The sequence below is a fragment of the Trichosurus vulpecula genome, chromosome 4, assembly GCF_011100635.1.
Source record: "Trichosurus vulpecula isolate mTriVul1 chromosome 4, mTriVul1.pri, whole genome shotgun sequence".
NCBI classification, from domain to species: domain Eukaryota; kingdom Metazoa; phylum Chordata; class Mammalia; order Diprotodontia; family Phalangeridae; genus Trichosurus; species Trichosurus vulpecula.
In genome coordinates this window covers 366,775,402-366,798,780 of record NC_050576.1, presented here as the reverse complement: position 1 = coordinate 366,798,780, position 23,379 = coordinate 366,775,402, and the positions used below count along the sequence as shown (strand labels likewise).

Sequence of the window (23,379 nt, the reverse complement as noted above, 5' to 3'; positions counted from 1 at the left end):
ACTCAGTTCTCTACATATTTTTAAAATGAGGCCATTATCAGAGATACTGGCTGTAAAAATTGTTTCCAGTTTTCTGCTTCCCTCCTAATCTTGGTTGCATTGACTTTGTTTGTGCAGAACCTTTTCAGTTTAATGTAATCAAAATTATCCATTTTGCATTTCATAATATTCTCTATCTCTTGTTTGGTCATAAATTCTTCCCTTCTGCATAAATCTGACAGGTAAACTCTTCCTTGCTCTCTTAGTTTTCTTATAGCATCAACCTTTTCATCTAAATCATGTACCCATTTTGACTTTATTTTGGTATAGGGTGTAAAATGTTGGTCTATGCTTAGTTTCTGCCATACTATTTTCTGGTTTCCTAGCAGTTTTTGCTAAGTAGTGAGTTCTTATCCCAGAAGCCTTTGGGTTTATCAAACAGTAAATTTCTATAGTCATTGCCAACTACTGTTTAAGTTTGTATTTGTAGCACACTCTCTCACCATTTCTCCACCTACTCTACCCCCTCCCCGCTTCATTAAGGCTAGATTCTCTAATATTACTTATGTAGATCATGTTAATTCCTACCTATGTGGTTTTCTTTAATAGTGTTCCTGACCTTTTCTTGGCCTGTCCACATCCTCGAAGGCTTAGCTCAAGTCCCATCTTAATGATTAAACTTTTCTCTGCTCCTTTAGCCCACAAGAGTTATATTAATATACTTCACACCATGCCATTTAGTATTTAATCACATGCTTCCTTGCTTCATTCTTCAATCATTTCATGTTCCATGGGTGTTATTCATGCCTCCTCAACTAGACTGTTAAGGCATTTGATGGCAGTCTTTACAGCACCAATACAGTCTTAAACATTCATTAGGCAGTTAATTCATCTTGATTGGTTGGCACTGTTGGAGTCTGAGAGTATCCTCAGCCTGTTGTAACCTTCAGATTTTACATAGGAATCCATTCTTCTGACATGGAAGCAGGGATACACACATGGTATGTAACCAGTACATTTTGGAAAGAGGGAGGATGTTCATTTCCCCATTGTGCTCCTTAGTGTTACTAGATTCAGTGAACCCAATAGACTCATCGTGAGCCTGTCCTACAGTGGAGATGTTCAGGAAGAGGCTCCTCATCAGGAAAGAGGAGGTTTGTGTTTAGAGTGGGATTCTGTTCTCTAATGTCCCTCCTTAACTGGTATATTCCAGGTGTTCTAGGTTTTTGTCTGGAAATGAAATGCCCGGTGGCCAATTTTCATTATCATCCAAAATAGAAATATTAAAATACAGTTACACCTTTCCAAATGTAACTTTTAATTATAAATCTTGCAGTAGTATGAACTTTTATGCACTTTAAAATTATTTTCTTTTTATAGCAATTATTGGAGATACAGAAGTCTAATATGCAGATAAAATCTAATATAGGCACATTAAGAGATGCCCAGGAGTCTAAAGAAGAAAGACCTCAATATCCACAGGACTTCCAAAATGTGATGCAGCTTCTTGATAATCAGGTAGGTAAGACTTTCTCAATACTTGGGCAGATCTGTGATGTCCTTCACATGGCAAGAGCACTATGTTTAGAATCAGAAGACCTGAGTTTAAATCCTTTCTCAGATCCCACGAGATCTCGGGCACCATGAGACCTTGGGCAAATCATTTACCCCACCTGAACTTGAGTTTTGTCATCTGCAAAATGATAGAGTTGGGCTAGATAAAGTGCCTTTCAGTTCTAAATCTGTGACCCATCATCATCTGTGGTTACAGATCATAGTTCCTCGGTGCTTTTTCAGCCCGTGTACCTATTGTCCATCTTCTTTCATCTTGTGCAAAGGTATGTAAAATTAGGCAGATTGAAGAGTGATGCTTATTGTTGAAAGTTTATATTATTCTTTGTTTTTTTTAATTGCCACAATTTGTAGATTCAGTACCCCTCCATCATTTTCAATTAGTTAACGAGTTCTTTGGAGTCTTGTTCCTTAATATATGCAAAATTTATGGTAGAGGTTTGGTAATTAATTATTATGTAAGTTAATTTAGAGAAATGTCAGTTGAAATTACTAGGAGAGTGAACAAATTATTTTTTTTCCTACAAAAAGTTTGTTTTATTGTTTGATATAGCCTGGTATACATTTGACAAAATTTTTGGAGAAAATTTAAAATTACAGAATTTTAGAGTTGAAGAGAACTTAGTAAACACCCAGCTTGGTCCCCACCATTTAGAAATGGGGAAATTGAGACCCCCAAAAGATTAAACAACTGCTTAGTTGATTAGTGAAGACAGGATGCACCCCTTATATGTATATATTTATACACACATACACATACACATGCTAGACAGTGCTCTGTAAGGTGTGAAATTAAAAACATGTTTCACCGATAAAAGAGCGCAGTATGTGTATATATGTATATGTGTGTGTATATGTGTATATATATGTATGTACACAGATGTATATTTGTATATATATGTGTGTGTGTATAGTTCATAGACTGTAAAAAGTTTTCTGACTTTGGAACTTTTAACAATTTCTCAGCTTATAATAAATTAATCTAAAAGAACATTTTCTTACTACACACAGAGAAAAACTTACTAGCCGTCAAAAACCAAATGCTCACTTCCTTAGTCCTGCTTTTAAAAAAATTCATTGATGCTTTCTAAAGACACTAGGTGGTGCCACAGTGCCTAAAGCACTAGGCTAAGACTCAGGGAGATCTAAATTCAAATGTGACACTTCCTAGCTATGTGACCCTAGGCATATCACTTAAACTGTGTCTGCCTCAGTTTCCTAGTCTGTAAAACAAGAATAATAGCACCTAACTCATAGGGTCATTGATGATTAAATGAAATAATGTACATAAGGTGCTTTCAGACCTCAAAGTCATATATAAATGCTAGCAATTATTATTATAATTCCTGTTAATGATAAGAGTTACTCTAATTTTCCCGATAACATTCTCCCAGCAGAACCCTCCCTAATGACAAAGAAGAACAATTAAGCAAACAGACACATTCGCCATGCCCGAAAGTCTATGCCTCACTCCTTGCCCGTAGCCAAGCCACCTCTCTACTGAGAGGACAGAACGTTTCTTCATCGTCCCCCTGGAGTTAAGATCGGTCATCGCGTTGGTCTGAGTATTGATGTCTTTCAGAGTTGTTCTCCTTTACGTTTTTGTAGTCATCGTGTACAAAGTGTGTCCCCCGCAGAGTCTCAGTACAGTTTTCACTATACTAAGCCTTTCGGGACCCCCATAGTCTTCTCTTGGCTCTGCTTATTAATTGACTTCATCCTGTTCATTACTGTTAACATCCTTTTAAACCCCATGAGGAAATCTTTTGTTCACCCTTCACTCTGAAATCGATTGCTGGTATTGCGGAGCAGTGAATCCTAGTCAGCTCTTATATTCTGCCATTTCTAGCGGTTCTTAAGAAAACTACCATCAGCAATTTGTATTAAACCTCTTCTAATGTTATATGAACACATTGTTTCTAATAGTATGTAGCTAGAAATTATTATCCTTGTCCCATTGCAACTTTGAACTTTTCTATATCTAAAATTATAATTGTATAAGTTGTATTTTTCACCAAATTCATTTGAAATGAAAAATTGTAAGCCTAAATTAAATGAAAACACAGCCCATTTTTATTTTTAAAACTAATTTATTCCTATCCACTTTACATATTTTCTTTCCTAAAAAGAAAATTAAAAAATATGTTACTCTACAATACAGAAACTTAAACGATATAATGGGGGAATATTAAATGGCATTGTCCTAACTAAACTTAAAATGTAGGTTTTCTATAGGAAATGGTCATTGTGCAGCAAATGTAATATTTGTGGAACTCCTGTTACCTGATTCAGCTGGGGCGTGGCACTCCCCATATTGGCTGTTCCAAACCTCTCTCTGCTTAATATCTGCTCCCCCCTCTCTGCCCAGCCCAAACTCCATCCTTACCCTTTCCCTCTCGTAGCACTTCTGTTACGTAGGATGCTTATTTGGACCTTTCCATATCTTAACTTATATTAATTACACTTAGAAGAAGTAAACATGTTACGTCTTCCCTAGTAGAATGTTGCTCCTTGAGGGAAGGGATTGCATAATATTTAATATGTGTATCACCTATTCTGAGCATAGTGCTAGAACACAGCAGATACTTAATAAAAGTTTGTTGAATGAATTATAGTCAATTCAAATCAGAAAGCATTAAATGCCTACTAAGTGCCAGTCATTGTGCTAAGCACGGGGGAGGGGGTGGTGGAAATGATCATTTTAAAGTACCTAATATGTGCCAGGCAGTGGGCTCGGCACCTTACAAATACTCTCATTTGATCCTCGCCATAACCCTCTGAGTTAGGTGATGTAATAATAGCTAACACTTTTATAGCACTTGATATGTGCCAAGCACTGTGCTGGGAGGTGTGATCCCCATTTTAAAGATGAGGAAACTGAGGAAGACAACATATAAAAGTGATGTATCTAGGGTCACACAGTTAGTTAAGTATCCAAGGCGACACTTGAACTCAAGTCCGGTGTTCTATTTCCGATACACCACGTAGTTGCCTGGAGATGCAAAGAAAAGGAAAAAGGACCCTGCTGTCAAAGAGCTCACAGTGTCATGGGGGAGACAACATGCAAAAAAACCATATATAAGATCTATACAGGATATATACAACATGCAAAAAACCATATACCAGATATATACAGGATAAGCTGAAGACAATCTAGTAGGGAAGGCACTAGGATCAGGGAAGACTAGGAAATTAGAAGGGTATATCACAGAGTAAAGTCTTGCCAGATAACACTGTTCTCTGACTTACAATAAAGTTGTTTACCAATGTTCTCAATTATGTCATGGCCTTTGAAGTAAAGAAATGGACTAGATAACCTTGGCGTTCCAGTCTCAACTCTGTGATTGGTAGAATCTGTGACAAGCAGATGCATTTAACATTTACTTTATCATATTTGCTTCAGACAAAATTAATACATAATTTGATTTCGTAGGTATCTGCTAAAAAGGAAACCTTTTGCGGTGAATGGATTTTTTTAAGGCAGATGCAATATTACAGCCTTAATGTTCTTTAATTGTCTTACAGGAAAGTAAGTGGACATCCAGAGTTCAAGCCCTTCACCAAGAACACAAAAAAGAAAAGAGTCAGGTAAGATTACAAAACAGACCACTTCAGGGCAAAACCCAACATGATTCATTTTAAATTTATTCACCAGATGCTTACAGTGGTGAGCTGGCTCATAACCACTCATGAGTGTTAAATTTTCAACATGAACATTTACACCTCGGGAATTGGCAAATGCTATAAATCAGGACTTGGAGTTATTGGCTTGTGGATTATCTGGACTTAAGAAACTGATAGAGAAAATGTTAATAATGAAGATTAGATGCAAAAGTATAGCACACATAAATTTGGGAGGGGGAGCCATTTGTTAAACATTAACTGGTATACCCCTGCTTATTAAAGCACCAAACGTTATTCTTAAAGCAAAGAAGATTGATAACACGTTAATTTTTACCTATCATTGTTGAATGAATAAGAGGCAGTAACAATTAATTAGGTATCCTTAAAACTCTGAACTAACTGGAGAAAACAATCGTGTATACCCTATTGTTATTTTATTAATTAAAAGGGGGTAAACAAATGTATTTTTCAAAATTATTTATTTCAGCCTATTCTGTGATAATGCCAAAAGCACTCGTGATTGGGGGGTTGCACATGGAGAGAAGGGACGGTGAGAAGCATTTAAATGGTGCCTACAAGATATATCAGACGCTGCGTTAAGCACTTTACAAAGATTATCTCATTTGATCCTTACAGCCCAAATGCCTAGTATTTGGAGTTAGAATATTTGACTATATCATCGTCCTACATATGTGACCTGAGGCAAGTCACTGACCCTTTCTGGGCCTTAGTTTCATCGTCTTTAAAATTAAGTGACTGGAATTCATGACCTTTGGAGTTCTTTCCATTTCTGAACTAGCTAGGTGGCAGCTAGGTATCTGGTGGATAGAGGGCTGGTCCTGGAATCAGGAACACATGAGTTCAAATCCGGCCTCAGACACTTAACCAGCTGTGTGACTCTGAGCAAGTTACCTAACCCATATTTGCCTCAGTTTCCTCAACTGTAAAATGGGGATCATAAAAGCACCCACCTCCCAGGGCTGTTGTGAGGATCAAATAAGATATTTGTTAAGTTAAGCACGGTGCCTGGCACATAGTAGGTGCTTAATAAATGCTTCTTTCCTTCCATCTCTACATTTTTTGGTTTTAGCTTAAGATAGAAAAGCTAGTCCTGTACAGCAGCTCCCATTAAACTAAAACCAGTGGCTGCCATTATCAATGACTTAAGTTTACCCTTCTGTATGGATATCAAAATTTTTGTTTCTCACAGTCTTTATATTGCCCAGCAAACAACTTTAGTGTTTTTAGTTGCATAGTAAGAAGAAGATAACTTACCATCCAGCAGAATGCTATGTCATCAGGTGCTTGATAAACTGTACTTAATGATGAAACATTTTTAAATAGAGGGCGGTGGATCCCCCTCTGCCACTTATAAATTGTGTCACCTTGGGCAAATCATTTAACCTCTAAGTCTCAGTTACCCGTAAAGTAATTAGTAATTACACGACCTACCTTTTGGGATCGTCGTGAGGAAGACACTTTGCAAATCAGTAAAATGCCATATGAATGTGAGTTATAGGCCCCACAAAACTTGATAGCCTGCCATCTTTGGAGAGAGGCATCAGCATCATTCCTTGGGAGGAGCACTGAACAGGGTGGGAGTCAGGAGTCCGTGTTCTGGCCGTGCCCCTAACGTGATGTGTCACTGCGGGCAAGTCCTTATCTGCCTCTAGACTTGTATTTCCTTACTTATAAAATGAAGTAACTAGACAAGATGATTTGAGATTCTGTGAAATGAAAGTGATTTTCTTTTGTCTCTACTTAACATAAAGCTTGACCATTTAGAAGACTCATCCTGCGCTTTGCTGTTTCTCAATTAATACTCAATATAACCACTTTAAATAATATACACTTTTGTTCCCGTGGCTGAAAGACTTCCTTTGGTGAAAATGTCATATTGAATAATTTCCATTGTTTAAAAAATTATAGGTGTATTTGATGAATTTAACTCTGCGGGTCTCTGCTTTTTTGTTATCAGTATTCATTTGGTAGTCAGTCAGCGTTCACTGGGCTTCCATTGTGGGTGCCGAGCACCACGCTAAGCATTGGCCGTAGAGTAGATGATAAAAAGGAAATAGTTTCTCTCTGGATTCAGAACTGGAAGGGACCTTAGCTCATTTTGCAGAAGAGAACACTGAAAATGACTTGAGGTAGGATATGAACCCAGGACTTTGTATCTCTAAGTTTACTCTTACTTTAAAGAGAACCTTTGATCAAATGGGAAAAAAAGCAAGAACTACGTGCTTCTTGCCGCTTTAAATAACTTAGTGTTGTCTGTTGAGATGGGTGGGGGAAAAGGAGGCTTCAATTGTCTTCTGATCAGTTAACTTCATTCCTTATTTCCGTCTTCATCTGTGCTCCTTCCCAGGATCCAGTCGGTTAATTTAGCTGTACAACAGTATTAAAAAAAAAAAATCATTCCTTTACTCAGCGCATGACTTGATTATGCCGCTAGGTGGCGTAGTGGATACAGCACTGAACCTGGAGTGAGGAAGATCTGGGATAAAATTCCACCTCAGATACCAGCTAGCTGTGTGACCCTTGTTAATTCTCCTCCTCCTCCTCTTCCTCCTCCTCCTCCTCCTCTTTCTCCTCCTCCTCCTCCTCCTCCTTCATCCACTTTTTCACAAAGGTTCTTGAAATTTGAAAGGCCCCCTCCTTATCAGAGACTGGAGGAAAGGAGGGTCTCATGCAAGATAATGTCAAGTGGTTTTGAGATTAAATGAAGGTAAAAAGAGCTCACCTCAGATAACCTTATCTTTCTCCATGAAGATCCATAGAGATAAAGTCCTCCTATGAGAGGGGAGGGAAAGGGGAATTGTGAGAGGCTTAACATTAGAAGAAAAGATTTGGAGCCACTTCTCTGGGTAGTGAGATACAGAATCAATTCAGGAAGAATAAATGTAGTGCCTTGAGTTAGATAATAGACATTTGTAAGTTTTCCCCTCAGGACGGTTGTGGAATTCCTCCATCTCTGTTTGGCAGCACCAGAGGGCACAAATAGTAGGAGACTCCAGGGCTGGTGTTTGGAAAGGTGTGAGTGGAAACTGGCAAGGGGGCAAAGGGATTCAAGAGAAGGGGATGGTGAAGAGGTGGACGAGTTGAGATAGAGAGGAAAGTGAAATCAGAGTAGGGGGCCTGAAGAAAGTCCTGAGGGGTGGAAGGATTCAAGGTCAGGTGAGGGCAAAGAATAGGTGTAGGGAGAGATGAAGCATAGAGAGAGAGAATGCTAAGAGGTCATGGTCAGACTGAGGTATTTCAAGGGTTTTGGTCAACAAAGTGGATAATGGTGAGATTGTGTCATTTACTGAGTTAAATACAGAATTCCTCTGTCTAGCATTTAAACCCCTTCGCAACCTGGCTTCAACCTACCTTCCTGATCTCCCTCTCTGCTCACTCTGTGACCCATCCATTCTGGCCTTCTGCTGTTCCCTGCACATGACAGCCCATCTCCCATGACACTTCATCTCTCTGCCTTTTTATAGGCTGTGCCGCTTGCCTGGAATGCTCTCTCTCTTTTCCTCTCCACCTCTCAAAATCCCAAGTTTCCTTCAGAGCTTAGCTCAAACTCCACCCCCTATGTAAAGTAAGAGATGGTATTTCCTGATCACCCCAAGGGCTTGTGCTTTTCCCTTCACCAGTTAAGTTTGTGTTTATTTTGTGCTTGCTTACGTGTGCCTATTTCATCCATTCATTCAATCAACATTTATTAAGCACCTGTTATGTGCCAGGCATTGTGCTAGGGGCAGGGAGTAGAAAAAGGAGCAAAAACAGCCTCTTCCATCAAGGAGTTTACAATCTAATGGGAGGGGATAACATGCAAAACATAGATAGGTAGGTAGGTAGATAGATGGATGGATGGATAGATAGGTAGATGATAGATAGATAGATAGATAGATAGATAAAAAGATAAATAGGAAATAATTAAAAGAAGGAAGGCACTGGAATTAATAGAGGTTAGGGAAGGCTTCCTGTAGAAGGTGGGACTTTATTTGGGGCTTAAAGAAAGTTAGGGATGTCAGGAGGCAGGTGAGAGAAAGGAGAGCATTCTAGGCATGTGGGACAGCCAGAAAAAATGCTCTGGACCTGAGAGATGGAGTATCTTGTTCATAGGACAGCCAGGAAGCTAGTGTCACTGGATCAAAGAGTACATTTGGCAGAGTAAGGTGAAAGAAGACTGGAAAAGTAAGAGGAGACTTAAGTTTATGGAGTACATATTGTCTTCCCCTAGAGAATATAACCTCCTTGAGGACAGGAACTGTTTCATTTTTGTCCTTTCTTCCCAGGATCCAGCACAGCATCTGACACATAGTAGGCACTTTATAAATGCTTCTTGATTGAGAGATACATTGGAATTTTCCCTCCGTGTCAGAGCTCATTGAAGGCCTTCTTTTTCTTCAAAGCCCAGGTCTGGGACCTCCTTCTTAAAGCTTTTCCTACTGTCTTTATCAAGAAGGGAGCCCTTCCTCCCAAATCTCCTTTCTGTCTCTATTCGATCCCTCCTACCTATTTAGCACATTTAACTTCCATTATAGTTTTTTATGTACAGGGCTTCTCTTCTTCCTCCTGTACTGCAGGCTCCTTAAGGGCAAGCTCTCTCTGATTTTTTTTAAAGCCTGGGGTTCTTTAATACTCTTCATAATGCAGTACATACACTAGACTCTTGTTGAGTTGGAGTGAGTCTGTTGAATTGATTGCAGATACTATCAAGGCATTGACTCCTCAGCCTGGGCCTCCTCAGGCTGGCTCCAGCCAGATTGCCTTTTTCGGACTCATTTTCTGTTGTTCCTCTTTCACACATTCTACACGTAAGCCACCCCTTTCTTCTGCCATAGCCAAAATTCAGTCCCAGAGCCTTGCACAGTATCTGGCACATAGCGAGTACTTTAATATACATCAGTTGAGTAAGTAAGTTGAGAAAGGTGGCACTCATGTAATGGCAGCTGTTTCAACTGTGCATCTACAGCTTTGGAGCTGGGTTCATCCAGGAATGAGTGGTTTGTGGTCTGTTTTTGTGGTGGCAGGTATGATACATGGTCGTTTTTTTGTGAATGCTCATCCCTGATGTATATGAGTCAGCTGATGATGCAGAGGATCGAGTGCTGGGCTTGGAGTCAGGAAGACCTGAGTTCAAATCTGTCCTTAGACATTTACTAGGTGTGTGACCCTGAGCAAGTCACTTAACCTTTCTTTGCCTCAGTTTCCTCAACTGTAAACTGTGGATGATAATAATAGCACCTACCCCACAGGATTGTTGTGAGAATTAAATGAGGTAATATTTGTTTAACAGCACTTAGCACAGTGTCTGGCACTTCAATGAATGCTTATTTTCTTTTTTCCTGCTGTTGCAGTAGGATTTTACTCCATTATCCTCAGACATGCCCTTCCTCCAAGCTTCCTTATTTCTGTTGAGTGTGTTACCATCCCTCCATTCACCTAGGTTTGCATCTCCAGAGTTGTCCTCTTTTCCTGACCTCTTATATCTGTTCATTTGCCAAGTCTTATCTGTTCTCTCTCCACAGTCTCTTTCTTATGTTTCCACTTCTTTGCACTCGCCTAACCACTATCCTGGTCCAGGCCTTTGTTGCCACTTCCCTTTACTATTACTATAGCTTCCTAACTGCCATTCTTATTACTGGTTTCAAACTTCCCATAACACTATGGCACACTTATCATGTCCGATTGTGGTTTATTCTATCTGTGAGGAGTGGATAGAGAGCTTCCTTGGAGTCAAAAAGAGTCAGGTGTAGGTCCTCCCTTTGGCCACGTACCAGTGGTGTGACTATGAGTGAATCAGTTAACTTCATAATGTTCTAGGCCACTCCCTAAGCCTACGAGTAATATATGAGCCTTCTAACTTCTTTATTGGGAGTCCTTATACTGATAAAATCATAGCTCCAGACCCCTCCACCCCCATCCCCCAAAAATCACTTTAAAATAGGCAACTTATGACACAGTTGATTTTTTAAATTTATTTTAAAATTTTTTATTCCTGTCATTAAAAACTACTGTGTTGAAGCTAGTGGTCAGAATTGCAGTGGTGATTTGGATGGAATAGAATATATAGGCCTATTCCCACCCTCTTGTAGAAAGTCCAGCTACTGGTTGAATGGAAGGAAAAATATTTGCCAAATAGATGAATAAAAAAGATTTGGAGAGAGGGAAACTAAACCAGCTTTTGGAGTTGAAATATCCTGGAAATTAAAAGCTGAACTTTCCCTGAGTATGACGAGGAAGTTGGTATCCTCTGCATACTTGAAACATGGGGTTTTTTTTCAGACCACTAGGCTACGCTGTTTCCCTGTCTTCTGGCTTTGATCAGTTAGAAGCTGCTTACTTTTTCCTTCATGACCCTTAAACCCTAGTTGAGGAGGTATATTCACTCAAGTTAGTAATCTCAGTGCTGAGGACTTAGCCATTAATTATTCCACATGGATGATGCCTGCTGTTCCCACAATGCACATATTGTATTTCTTTGTCTTGGGGAGCTTGGCTCTGCCAACTTTTTAGTGCTCTACCTAGATTCTTTGGCAATCTCCTTTTGGAATAATTATAGTTGCAATATAAATGGAGTCAAATAGTCATTTATGCTTATAGGCATTCACCTGTACTTTAGACATGTCAGAAGTCTAGGATTTAGGAGATAAATTGACAAAAGGACATAATTGCCTCATGTATTTTTTGTATAGTAGTAGTTTTTGATACTAAATCATCACTTGCTCCTGAACACATTTTCTGATGTTGGCTAATCTTTCTCTGGTTTGTCTCCTTGTTGGTTCCAGTGGTGTCCTTTTTTATCAACAGCTTTTTGTTATTTGTAAGTTGCCTATGCTTCCTTGCAAGGCTCTTTGTTTGATGCCATATTGTTTAAAAATGTTTAATGTTTAATTCAAAATTAACATTGAACATCAATGAAACTTGCTTAGTAATTGTTATAATTAAATTAATTCACTGCAATGCATTTTAAACCAGACCTTATTTTAATGTATAGAAGTATCATAACAATTTTTCAGGCACTGAATATTGATGAAGATTCTTTGTCTATACATTCTAATTCACATTTTCTCCTATGTAACTGTAGTGAGTGCATACTCTGTTCTTTTGGTTCTGCTCTTTTCTTTTTGATGCTATATACTTTTTCTTAGATTTCAAGACTGATCAGTATTATCCTTCCACTCTTACAATTTTAGCTATGAAAATGACATACGTAGCTCTCTCTGCTGCTAAATTTTCCTCCTTGCTTTGTTCCTTGTAGCACCCTATGTACAAGATCTATTGAAAGGTATTTTATGGTGCCAGCCCAAATTGAGCCTCATAGAGACTGAGTTTCTCACATTATGTCCCTGCCTTTGTGCACAGTTTCCTCTCACAGGGTCTAATGCCACTTCTATTCAATTTCATTTTCACTTCATTTCAAAAAGCATTTATTGAGTTGATCACTCAGTTTTCCCTTGAACATTCAGATAGTTCTGAATAATGACTTCCAGTCATTATTTTTATTTTTTTCAATGACTGGGGCTCCCTATTTTTTCCAGGATAGGAGTAGCCAAGATCCCCCTACTGATTGTCATAGGGAGCTTTGATTTTTTCTATTTCCAACCCAGGAGAGTTCAGCCTTCCTTAAGCAACCTGGTGGTGACTTCCCACGCCTTCACTCCTGGGGACTCATCATATTAATGCCAAACTTAGTGCGGATACCTGAAGAGCATAGCCCACTGAAGCTCAGAACTCCCAGGCTCAGGATATCCACCAGCCCCGGCCTCCTTGGCAGCAGGGATTACAGGAGTACTACCACACCCAAATGCCCATTACTCTTAATCCTTAAAGCAATAAGTAGCCTTAGTGTAGGCCAGGGGATCAACAGCTTCCTTAGCACAAGTGCCACTGGTGGTTGGGTGGTGGTGGGGAGAGGGTGATGAAATTCCAATTCCAAGCCTTGGGCATAAGACAGAAGAAGCAGGGAAGGGCAGGGGAAGACAAAATTCAAATATTTCTATGATACCAATAGTCCTGTTGCACTAAAAGTGACATAGAACCTTAGAGTTCAAAAGAACCTTAGATGTCATATGGTTCAGCCTCTCATCTAGGGTGAATTCCACTCCTGTACAACTTAACACAGATAACTAGACTATGCCTAAATATTCCTTGGGCAACTCTAAATGTTAGAAAACAAAACAGTTCTTTGTGTTGAGGTGAAATCTGTCAGCCTTCTCACCACCCCACCCTTCACTCCAATTCCCAATCCCAACTCTCACAACATCCTCTCTCTTCTGGAGCAGCACAAAAATAAGTCTACTCTCAGTTTCACGTGAAAGCCCTACTTATGGTAGGAGTTCTTAACATTTTTTGTGCTATGGATCCTTCTGGCAATCTAAAGCCTGTGGACCCCTTCTCAAAAAGATGCTTTTAAATGCGTTAAACAAAATACAAAGATTACAAAGGAAAAAAAATCAAAATACAGTTATTACATTTTGTTTTTTAAAAAGAGGTAGCTAATTGGTGCAGTGGATTGAGTGCTGGGCCTGGAGTCAGGAAGACCTAGGTTCCAATGCAACTTCAGACACTTCATAGTAACTTCTGTTTGTTTCAGTCTCCTTAGCTATAACATGGAGCTAATAATAACACTTAACCTTGTAGGGTTGTTGAGGGCATCAAATGAAATAATATTTGCAAGGTGCTTAGCAAGGCTGGTACATAATAGACATTATATAAATACTTATTCCCTTTCCTTCTCCCTTCCTGAAATGTATCCATGGACCCCTTTGAGGTCTGTAGACCCGAGTTTAAGAAGCCCTGCCTTGAGGTATTTGAAGGTCATCGTAACGCCCTTCATTTTACCTCGTATGACACGGTTTCCAAATCCCTTAGCATCCTGGTTGCTGTTCTCTGGACACTCCCTGGTTTGTCAGGGTTCCTTTTATGTGGTGCACAGAAATGCATCTGATACTATACATGTGGTCTGACCAGAACAGAGTACAGTGGAGCTGTTGTCTTACTTGATCTGGACACTCTTGTAACCTAATGTTGATTTTTTTTTTTAGTCTTGAAAGAATTTTTTTTTTAAAGAATAAAATGGTATAGCCTGCTTTAAAAAATAAAAGCTCAGTTGAGCCTGTGTGGAGCTCACCATCAGCTGAGCTTGATAGGAATAGTAGAGGTTTTTGTTCATGCTATATAGAAAAGCTTTTATTCTCCTAGAAAAATGCTTAAGATTTCCAGTTACCTGGTTTCCTATTGAAACCCAGAGCTAATCTGTAATATAAAATCACTTTTAGGGACATTTTAGGTTTCTTTACTTCACTGCACATTTTCAGAAAAGCAGAGCATACTCAAAATCGTTCTTTCCCTGATTTAGGCCCTGTTTGTCTCATCTGGATTTTTGCAGCCGGGCGACACCTTTCTTCCACCCTTCTACCCCTCCTTGCATCCAGCTAGCTTCCTGAAAGTCCATACCAAAATTACCTTTGCTCTAACTCTGCCATTTGAGGCCATCTGTGGGTCTAGAACAGGAGTTCTTAACCTGGGGTCTGTGAACTTGGATGGGGAAAACATTGTATCTTTATTTTCACTAACCTCCAATTGAAATTTAACACTTCCTTCGATTATTAAAAATCCTGAGAAAGGGTTTATAGGCTTTTCCCAATGGGTTCACAATGATGATAATAAAAGATTAAAAACCCCTGGTTTAAAATAATACCTTCCCACATTTTCCTGTTGGATATGGACTAGAAAAGTAATTTCATGTAGCTCATCAATACCTTATTGGCATCTTATGGTCTTAGAAAGTTGCTTAGAATACTGAGAATTTGAATAACTTTCCTAGGATCACATCAACATTTTATTAATTTTATTGGTACACCAGAGTGATGTGATTGTTGAATGGTATATTTAGAAGATAAAATAAAAACATTTTTCATGAGACTTATAAAATTGTGTGTTTTACCCAATTTTTTTTAGCTCCTGTCACATATAGAGAAACTTCGAACATCTATGATAGAAGATCTGAATGCAAGTAATGTTTTTTATAAGAAAAGGATAGAGGAACTGGGACAGCGTCTCCAAGAACAGAATGAATTGATTATTACTCAGAAGCAGCAGGTATGTTTGGTTTGGCCTCTCTCTGCCTCTCTGCTTCTTGCCTCTCTGATTTAGGACCTTGTCACTCTTTACCTGAAAGCCTTCTAATTGGTCACCTTGTCTTAAGTCTTTGCCCTTTCCTATCTATCATTCATACAAATGTCACATCACTGCCCTGCTCAATAAATTCCAGTGCCTCCCTATTGCTCCAAGGATCAAATTTAAAACATTTAAAGCCTGTCATGACCTAGTTCCAACCTACTTTTCCAGCCTTGTCATAGTTTACTTTCTGTAGAGTAATTTTGGTTCAGCCAAACTGGCCTTCCTGCTGTTCCCCACATACAACATTCTACCTCCAGTCTTCAGACTTTTGTCTTTGCTTTCCCCCATGTCTAGAATGAGTGCCTCCTAACCTCTGCATCTTAGACTGTCGGGTTTTCTTCGACATTCAGATGCAGTATCACGTTCTATATGAGGTCTTTTCTAATTCCCCTGAGCTTCTAGTGGATCCCCTGACCCTGAAAAAAATTACCTTGTATTTGTTTTGCATAGATTTTTGTATAGACACAGTTTCACACATGTATATGTGTGTGTAGTTGCGATATATATGCATGTGTGTGCAGATATACATGTACACTTACATATATGCGTAGATGCAATATATGGATATATACAATACATGTGTGTGTATATATACATGTACATGATATGTGTAGTGCAGTGTGTATATATATATGTATGTGTATATACATATGTATGTATATGCACACGTATACTTGCATATTTTTTTCCTCCTATAGAATGAATATGAGCTCTTTGACAGAGAAAACTATTGGATTTTTGGATTTTTATCCCCATAGTAATTGATGTATTAGTAAGTGCCTGCTGGTTGATTGATTGGAAGATCAGCCTAGCTATTTTTAGAAAAGCTTTTCCCCCTGAGAATTGGCTCTTGAGTTTTTTTGTTTTTATTATTGTTGTTGTTTCAAGACGAGAGTGAAATCAGTTCTACTGTGTTAAGGAGCGGGGCCACAAAGGAAGGCAAAGGAGAGTACCTCTCACTATACTGAGACATGGAGGAGTTGCAGTCTATGTTAGACATAGTACCTATGCTGATGCAATCACAAATCGACCAATCACAAGTGCCTACTATGTGCCAGGCACCGAGGATAAAAATCTGTAAAATATTGAAGTAAGATAGTGAAGAATAACCAGCTTATCCTGTGATTGCTCATAAACACTTAACATGAACCAACAGCATAGTAAAGAAAAATAGATGTTTTAGAGTAAAAATAACTGTTGTTCCTTTTTTTAGAAAAAGAAAAAATATTAAGGTAAAAAGTAGTAATAAGTAACTAAGTGGTTTAATGAACAGGTCTAAACTTCACATTTCTGGGGTTTTCCCTTGCTAGGGTGTTTCTAAAATAGTGAATAATCTCTGTACTTTTGTAGGATTCATGTCAAACTTTAATGGAATGATGGTTATGCTCAACATAATGCCACATAAATCCTTTTCCAGTTTTATTTGGGCTGCTCTAGTAGGTTTTTCTTCTTTGCAGATTAAAGAGTTTTCCAACAAACCATTACACACAATCAGTGAGCAGAATGGTAAGTTGAGCTGTGTCACGCTGCTTATAGCAGTGGGCACCAGCCCTCATTCAGATCATTTTTATGTATTGTAATACTTGATATTTTAATTTAGGAGGTTTTTTTTTACCATAATAAGACTAATCATTTTTAAAAATCAGGTTAAAAATTATTTTGAAGCATAGTAGCAAAAGAAAATGGTTCAGTCAGTTGGTGAGAGCAGGTTACCATAGACAACTCAAGTGTCAAGAGAAATAAGGAAGAACTGCTAGCTCACTGAGTGGACCAGCGGTGGCCTGCGGTGAATTTATGGGAGGGTGTGAGGAAGGGGGAAGCTGAACAAGAAGGCATAGATAGGTTGTGATCTTTATTGTTGTAAGATTATCCAAATGGATGAGACCTATAGATCTATTTGAGATTCGAGTGTTTGGACATATTCTAAGCATTTATTACTTAATTTATAATTTGTAGGGTGTGGGTGAAGCTTGGCTCACAGAGTAATGAATTTGGGGACTACATCAGCACATAAAACCCATCTACTGGGTCATAGAAGTGTTCAGACTTACATTAGTGGAGGGAGTACTCATTCCAGTGAAGTCACAGATTATTGAATTATTAACAGGCTAAGTTAATTTCACTTAACTGTTCAAAAAGAATTGAGTTATCAAGACTTTCAAAGCTGATGACAACACTTTAAAACAAAGGAGTTAGGATTGAATTAAGCCTATTGGCCACATTCACGAGTTGCTGTCTGTGTGACTGAAATGCTGTTAAGGTGTTAATTCTGTGATTCAAGATTGGAAGGAAATTCCAACTTGGCCTTGGAGCCACTTGATAAGTATAGGATCACCCAATAGAGCCTGATGTTGTCAGGGCTGGGGATCCTTGGCTACCCTGCCGACTGGAAAAGAAGCCTTACCTGGCTTGATGGTGAAGCAGAAATTTCTTCCCACCACAAAGGAATTTTGAGAGTTTCTATATCATATTTACAAATTATCACTGAGTAATTAATTAGAGAAATAGTATATAGCATTTTGTGCTTTTAAAAATTTTAATCCATATATACTTAGCGAATGTTGTTTATTTGTTGTGGGGGGAGGAATGAGTTATTAAGAGTCTGCTAATTTTTAACACATCTTGCAATTGTATGGATCAAAATTAAATTTTAAGGAAGAAGACAAAATTTTTAAATTTATAAATAACATTCAGTTCTGTTATCAAAGGATATTCTTTAAATCTAACTAATCCTTCTTCTTTTTCTTATTTTGCTATTTCAGGGAATCCTTCTGCAAGGCAGACTTTAGAAAGACCTGTACCAATTATACAGAGTAAGTTTCTATAATAGACTCAACGAGAATTCGACATCATTTGTGAGCTAAAGTAACACAACATTTGCTTATTTATTAACCTCAGAAATATTTCTCTGAGCACAGACATACTTTAGAGCGTACATTTTGACTTCTTTGCTGTGATATCTGTATTTGACCTTGTCCTAAAACACATTTTTCATGGACACAGTCAAGATTATTGTAGGTGTTAAAACAAACCTGTATGCCTTTATGTATGGTGATCTGGATTAATGTCAATCTAATCTATTCTGTCCTTTTCAGCAGGATGCTCTTAGGAATTCCATCTGGCACATTTCTCAGTTATTTGCCATGGGGTTTCCCAACATGAGGGATATAATAGGTAGATTAGAGGCATAAAATAATGCACTATCTGTCTGTGGGTGATATTAGCTCCCATTTAGATGTAATTAGGGCAGTTGAGTGTTATGGAGCCCAGGGGAATGCTTTTATTCCATGGTTTCAGTAACATTGTAATTCAGTGTCAAAGAATTATGCAGTATCAATGGTGAGGTTAAGTAATCACCTATGTCTAACTATCCTAACTATTGAATTTAATTAAAATTTAATAATAATAATAGCATTTATGTGATGCTTTAATGTTTGCAAAATATTTGACCAATATTATTTCATTTGGTCCTCACATCAAACCAGGGGAGCAGGGGTTATTATTAACCCCATTTTGTAGCTGAGGAAACTTAGGCAGAAAGAGATCAAGTGACTTGCCTGGGGTCACACAGATAATAGGTGTCTCTGGCAGGATTTGAACTCAGATCCTCCTGACTCTACACCCAGTGTGCACTGCCTAAAAGCATAGCTCCAACATCTTAAACACTTATGGATTATGTTCTTTAAAAAAATTAACAATTTGGATTTTTAATGAATTTAATGGATTTTCATTTATATTCAATAAAACAAAGGGAGGAGAAAAAATGTGAAGAAGAAAATGCAATTAGAAACAAGTAAAAAAAGCAAACATTTCAGAGGCTTTTAGGTAAGAAATAGAAATTGAGGGTAGGAAAGGAGAGAGAGAGTTAATAAAGATGGGACTGGGAGTAAAGAAAAGTTAAAATTAGATTGGGCAATATGTTACAAGGGGATTTATGCACCTGGTGAGAAAAGGTTGATGGGGGTTTTAGCTAATAAAGCCTTTCTGGGGAATCCCTGTAATTCTTTTTTAGAGGCACAGATTTGGGGGCAAGGCTCAGATGTCATGGGCTCCAAAATGTTGAGAAAACAGCTATATCTCTTATAAATTCGAGCAGATAGAGGAGCATCTTTCTGTATGGTACCATTCTACAGGCTAAAAAGAGAGAGGGACAACAAGGTGGCACGGTGACTAGAGCACTGCTCCTGGAGTCAGGAGGACCTGAGTTCAAATCCGGAGTCAGACACTTGACACCCTTACTAGCTGTGTGACCTTGGGCAAGTCACTTAACCCCAACTGCCCTGGTGAAAAAGAGAGAGAGAGAGAGAGAGAGAGAGAGAGAGAGAGAGAGAGAGAGAGAGAGAGGAAATTTCCGTCTAGAAAAGAGATAGGAACAGTTAGATCGAACTAAATTGATTAACACGTACATGAGCTACTGAAGAGAGACAGTATAGTGTAGCGGATAGATGATGATCCATCTTGGTCCTGCCTCTTACAAACTTCTGACATAAATCCCTCAACGTCTCGGGAATGCTGATCCGTAGGGGCAGCTGGGTGGCTCAGTGGATAGAGCGCTGAGCCTGACATCAGGAAGAACCAAATTCAGGTTTGGTCTCTGACACTTATGAGGTGTATGACCCTGGGCCAGTTACTTACCTGCCTCAGTTTCCTCAACTGAAAAAGGGGAAAATAATAGTATCTACCTCACTAGATAGTCATGAAGATCAAATGAGATGATATTTGTAAAGTGCTTAGCATAGTGCCTGGCACGCAGTAGGAGCTTAGTAAATGTTTATTTCTCTTTCCCTTCCCTCCACACTAGGACGTTCAAATAAATGTAATCACAATCCATATCTACTCCCTTCCTACTTCCCCTCTCCAAAAAAAAGTCTACTGAAACCACCCATAAATGAGAAACCTGAGGAACATGGCAGCTAGATAAACCGTACTGTTCTGCAGTCACAGACTACAGGAAAAAGCCTAACCAATCATTTTGTAAAGGAGGGTCCTTGGTCAATGGAATCTCAAGCGACTCTTGGCTCCTTGTTTCAGGGTAGTGGCTAGAGACGGTAGACAGTGCTTTTAATTTAAATTACCATATTATGCTAGAGGAAAAGTCTATACAAAACAGAACAGAGGGTCAAAGGCGATGGATTAAGTACAACTAAAGTAGAAAAACAAGCAATATGCACAAATAAATGCCACTGTAGAATATAAGGTTGTAAAAAAGGAATACAGAAAAGAACTGTTGAATATTCAGAAAGGGGCTTTTTCACCTTAAAAATGCAGAGCATAAATGCTCATCACTTTGGAATATGTTCCCTCCCAGAGTCTAGAAGTGGGCTGCACGACCTCTCAAGGTGCCTTGTAGGGTATGATTTAAATTTTTTAAAATTCTGAATTAGTTGGAAATGTTTTGTCTCTTTATATGGAAAGAAATATTAACATTACCTTGTAATGATGCGTGATTGGAATAGGCCTTATTTGTCGTCATGCTCAGATTATTTAGATTTAGTTATGAAACTTGGTTACCTCTTTCTTTCTTTTTTTTATGCTGTTTCAGTGAATGTTTCAGCATCAAAGAGTTTGGATTCTAAATCAAGTCAAACAGTTGTGCGTGGTAAGTTTCAGCGGTCAACTCAGTGTTTTGTGTGAAGTTGCCACAGTCAGTTAGATGACTTATTAACCGAAAGTACTTCTATGGGGTAAATAGAACAGAAAACATTTAGTGATCACAGAACACTTAATAGAATGAATCTCCATACTTGACTTTATTAAGATCAGAAAGTATAAAATATATGCATTGATTGGTAGTAACTTCAAATACGGATTTTAACTTTTTTTCCCAAATTGTATTTCTTCCCATGTGTGGTTTTTGGTGGTTGACATTAAGTAAGAAAAAATGCAGCTTTATATTAGACCAGCCATCCAGTACAAGCCACAGGGCATGTGTGATTGTTTTTTTAACTTTGAATGTAATAGAAAGTCACATTTTTATTCAGGCAGCTTCATGATTGGCTGGGCAAAGTAATCTATAAAAGTCATGTGATATTGACCAAAAGGAAAAAATAGGACCCACTAGAAGAGACTTCTGCCCATTGGGTCAGCACATAGGCCAAATGACTAGATCTCTTACAAGAAGGTTGATATTAAAAGTGTTCTAAAAGTGACAAATTTTATTTAAAAAATTATGTAGATTATAAGAATATCTATAGCCATATTTAATTTTGTTTTAAAGTTTGTGGTATTATGATCAAGTACTCTTTTTTAAGGCAATCTGCTCCATAGTATTTATGAACTATGGCATTAGAAACTATCTTTTTCCTGTCTTAAATTATTAATGCTTCTAGAAGCTATTAAATGGCATTAAGTAGAGCTATCTGCTCTATTCCACCTTCTAATTGTAGCTTTCAATTTAAGGTATTATAATTGAGCTGATCGATATGTCTACCTGGACCTATTGTCTTAGCAAGCACTCTGCTTTGCCCATAATGGCTTTCTAAAAAATATTTCTTTTACTTACTAACTAATTAATGAAGTTGTTTATTAGGGTTTATTTCTCCTTAATTCCCTTATTGATGATTAATATCTTTTAAATATGTGACTTCAATATATAATCTATAAATTCTCTACTTATACTTCCTTTGGTATATACATTTTATAGTTCCACAGATGTTTTGACCATGCAGATTTTTCCCACATAGTGTAATGGTAGAGATTTTCATGTTGATTATTTATGGGAGTTCTCTGGTATTGCACCTCCAAGAAAAATTGCCTAAAGAATTAACTGTACAAAAATTCCCATTTTCATCCATGATATTTCTATTTTTATCCCATTTCGTTATTTTAACAGGAGGGTGACAATTTTGGTGTAATGTTTCTGATTATTTATCTTTTTTCTTCTGCTAGTAGGTTTTTATATCTTTTTCCTGCCCTTCCTATCTTCATTTTCATCAGCCTTCTATATTTCATACTAAAAGGTTAGCATTTACTATATATCATTTTCATTCTGTGATTCAATACATCAAGGTTATTTCTGATGCCAAAGAAATACTGAATAGTAAGTAGATATCTTAGATATTTAAGGTTAGTTAGTATCAGAGGTATCCTGGTAAATGTTTAATCATTGGCTTTCCTGAGAAAAAATAGTAGTACACAGGACACATTTTTAAGTTTAATGTGCATTATTTATATTTTCTCCATCATCTTAAGTCTAGACAGTCAATAGAACAATAAATCAGGTCCCAAAGGTAGCATTTGCTGATCATTGAGATATAAATGCTCAAACTAAACATTTAACATTTGGATCTCAGGAGTTGGTATAAGCTGACTCTAGTAGGCCCCTGATTAATTTGGCCAGCTTCTGTCCCTAATCCCCCTCCCCTGTTCCCTTGTGGCTTCCCAGCTTTTTGAAATGCTATGTACCAGGGGAAGGATGGCGATGCTGGCATGCTTCCTTCTCCGTGGCCTATGAGCCCGGGGAGGAGAGCAAGGCTACCGGATTTTTCCGTCAGCTTGATTCTCCCACTAATCAGAAAGGGAAATCCCATCAGTGAGGAAGTCAAACTCTTTCTTCTCCATTAGCTCTTAATGCCCTCACCCAGTGGATTGTAAAGCTTCAAATGAAGGACAGAATAACTCTTTAACACATAAATGTTGGGAACTTTGGCCTTATTTGGGAATCAGTCACTAGGTTATGTGACACTAACTTCTCATTGTCCCCAGACAATTCTCTAACATAAAATGCATAATACTTGCTGGTCTGTGCTATGAAATCACAGGTACAGACCAAGGAAAAAAAAATCCATCATCTTTGGTTAAGAACATCTATACTGTTAGGATTAATAGTCCCTCCCTCCCCAATGGGCAAAATGGTTACGTAAAAGTGAAATGTCTATGGAATATTCATTTTATTTTTCATATAAAACACCAGACCCATGGCATTATACTCCAACGAATGTGTTGTTCACTATTACCTCTCAAGATCTTTAAGACAATAGTTAGGGTGAGAATTGGATTCTGGATAAAATAATTACTTAGGCTCTA

The 23,379-nt window shown here is 38.1% G+C and overlaps 1 protein-coding gene across 3 annotated transcripts in view; it reads left to right on the top strand.

The window, feature by feature from the left end:
* DZIP1 (DAZ interacting zinc finger protein 1) overlaps window positions 1–23,379 on the top strand; it is an 83,041-nt gene that overhangs the window by 26,107 nt on the left and 33,555 nt on the right. For all 3 annotated transcript variants that reach the window (XM_036758145.1, XM_036758147.1, XM_036758146.1), the window contains 6 exons: window positions 1,360–1,497; window positions 5,077–5,139; window positions 15,133–15,273; window positions 16,812–16,860; window positions 18,117–18,167; window positions 20,897–20,953. In XM_036758145.1, the coding sequence (XP_036614040.1) occupies window positions 1,360–1,497; window positions 5,077–5,139; window positions 15,133–15,273; window positions 16,812–16,860; window positions 18,117–18,167; window positions 20,897–20,953 (499 nt within the window). The remainder of the gene's footprint in view (window positions 1–1,359; window positions 1,498–5,076; window positions 5,140–15,132; window positions 15,274–16,811; window positions 16,861–18,116; window positions 18,168–20,896; window positions 20,954–23,379) is intronic.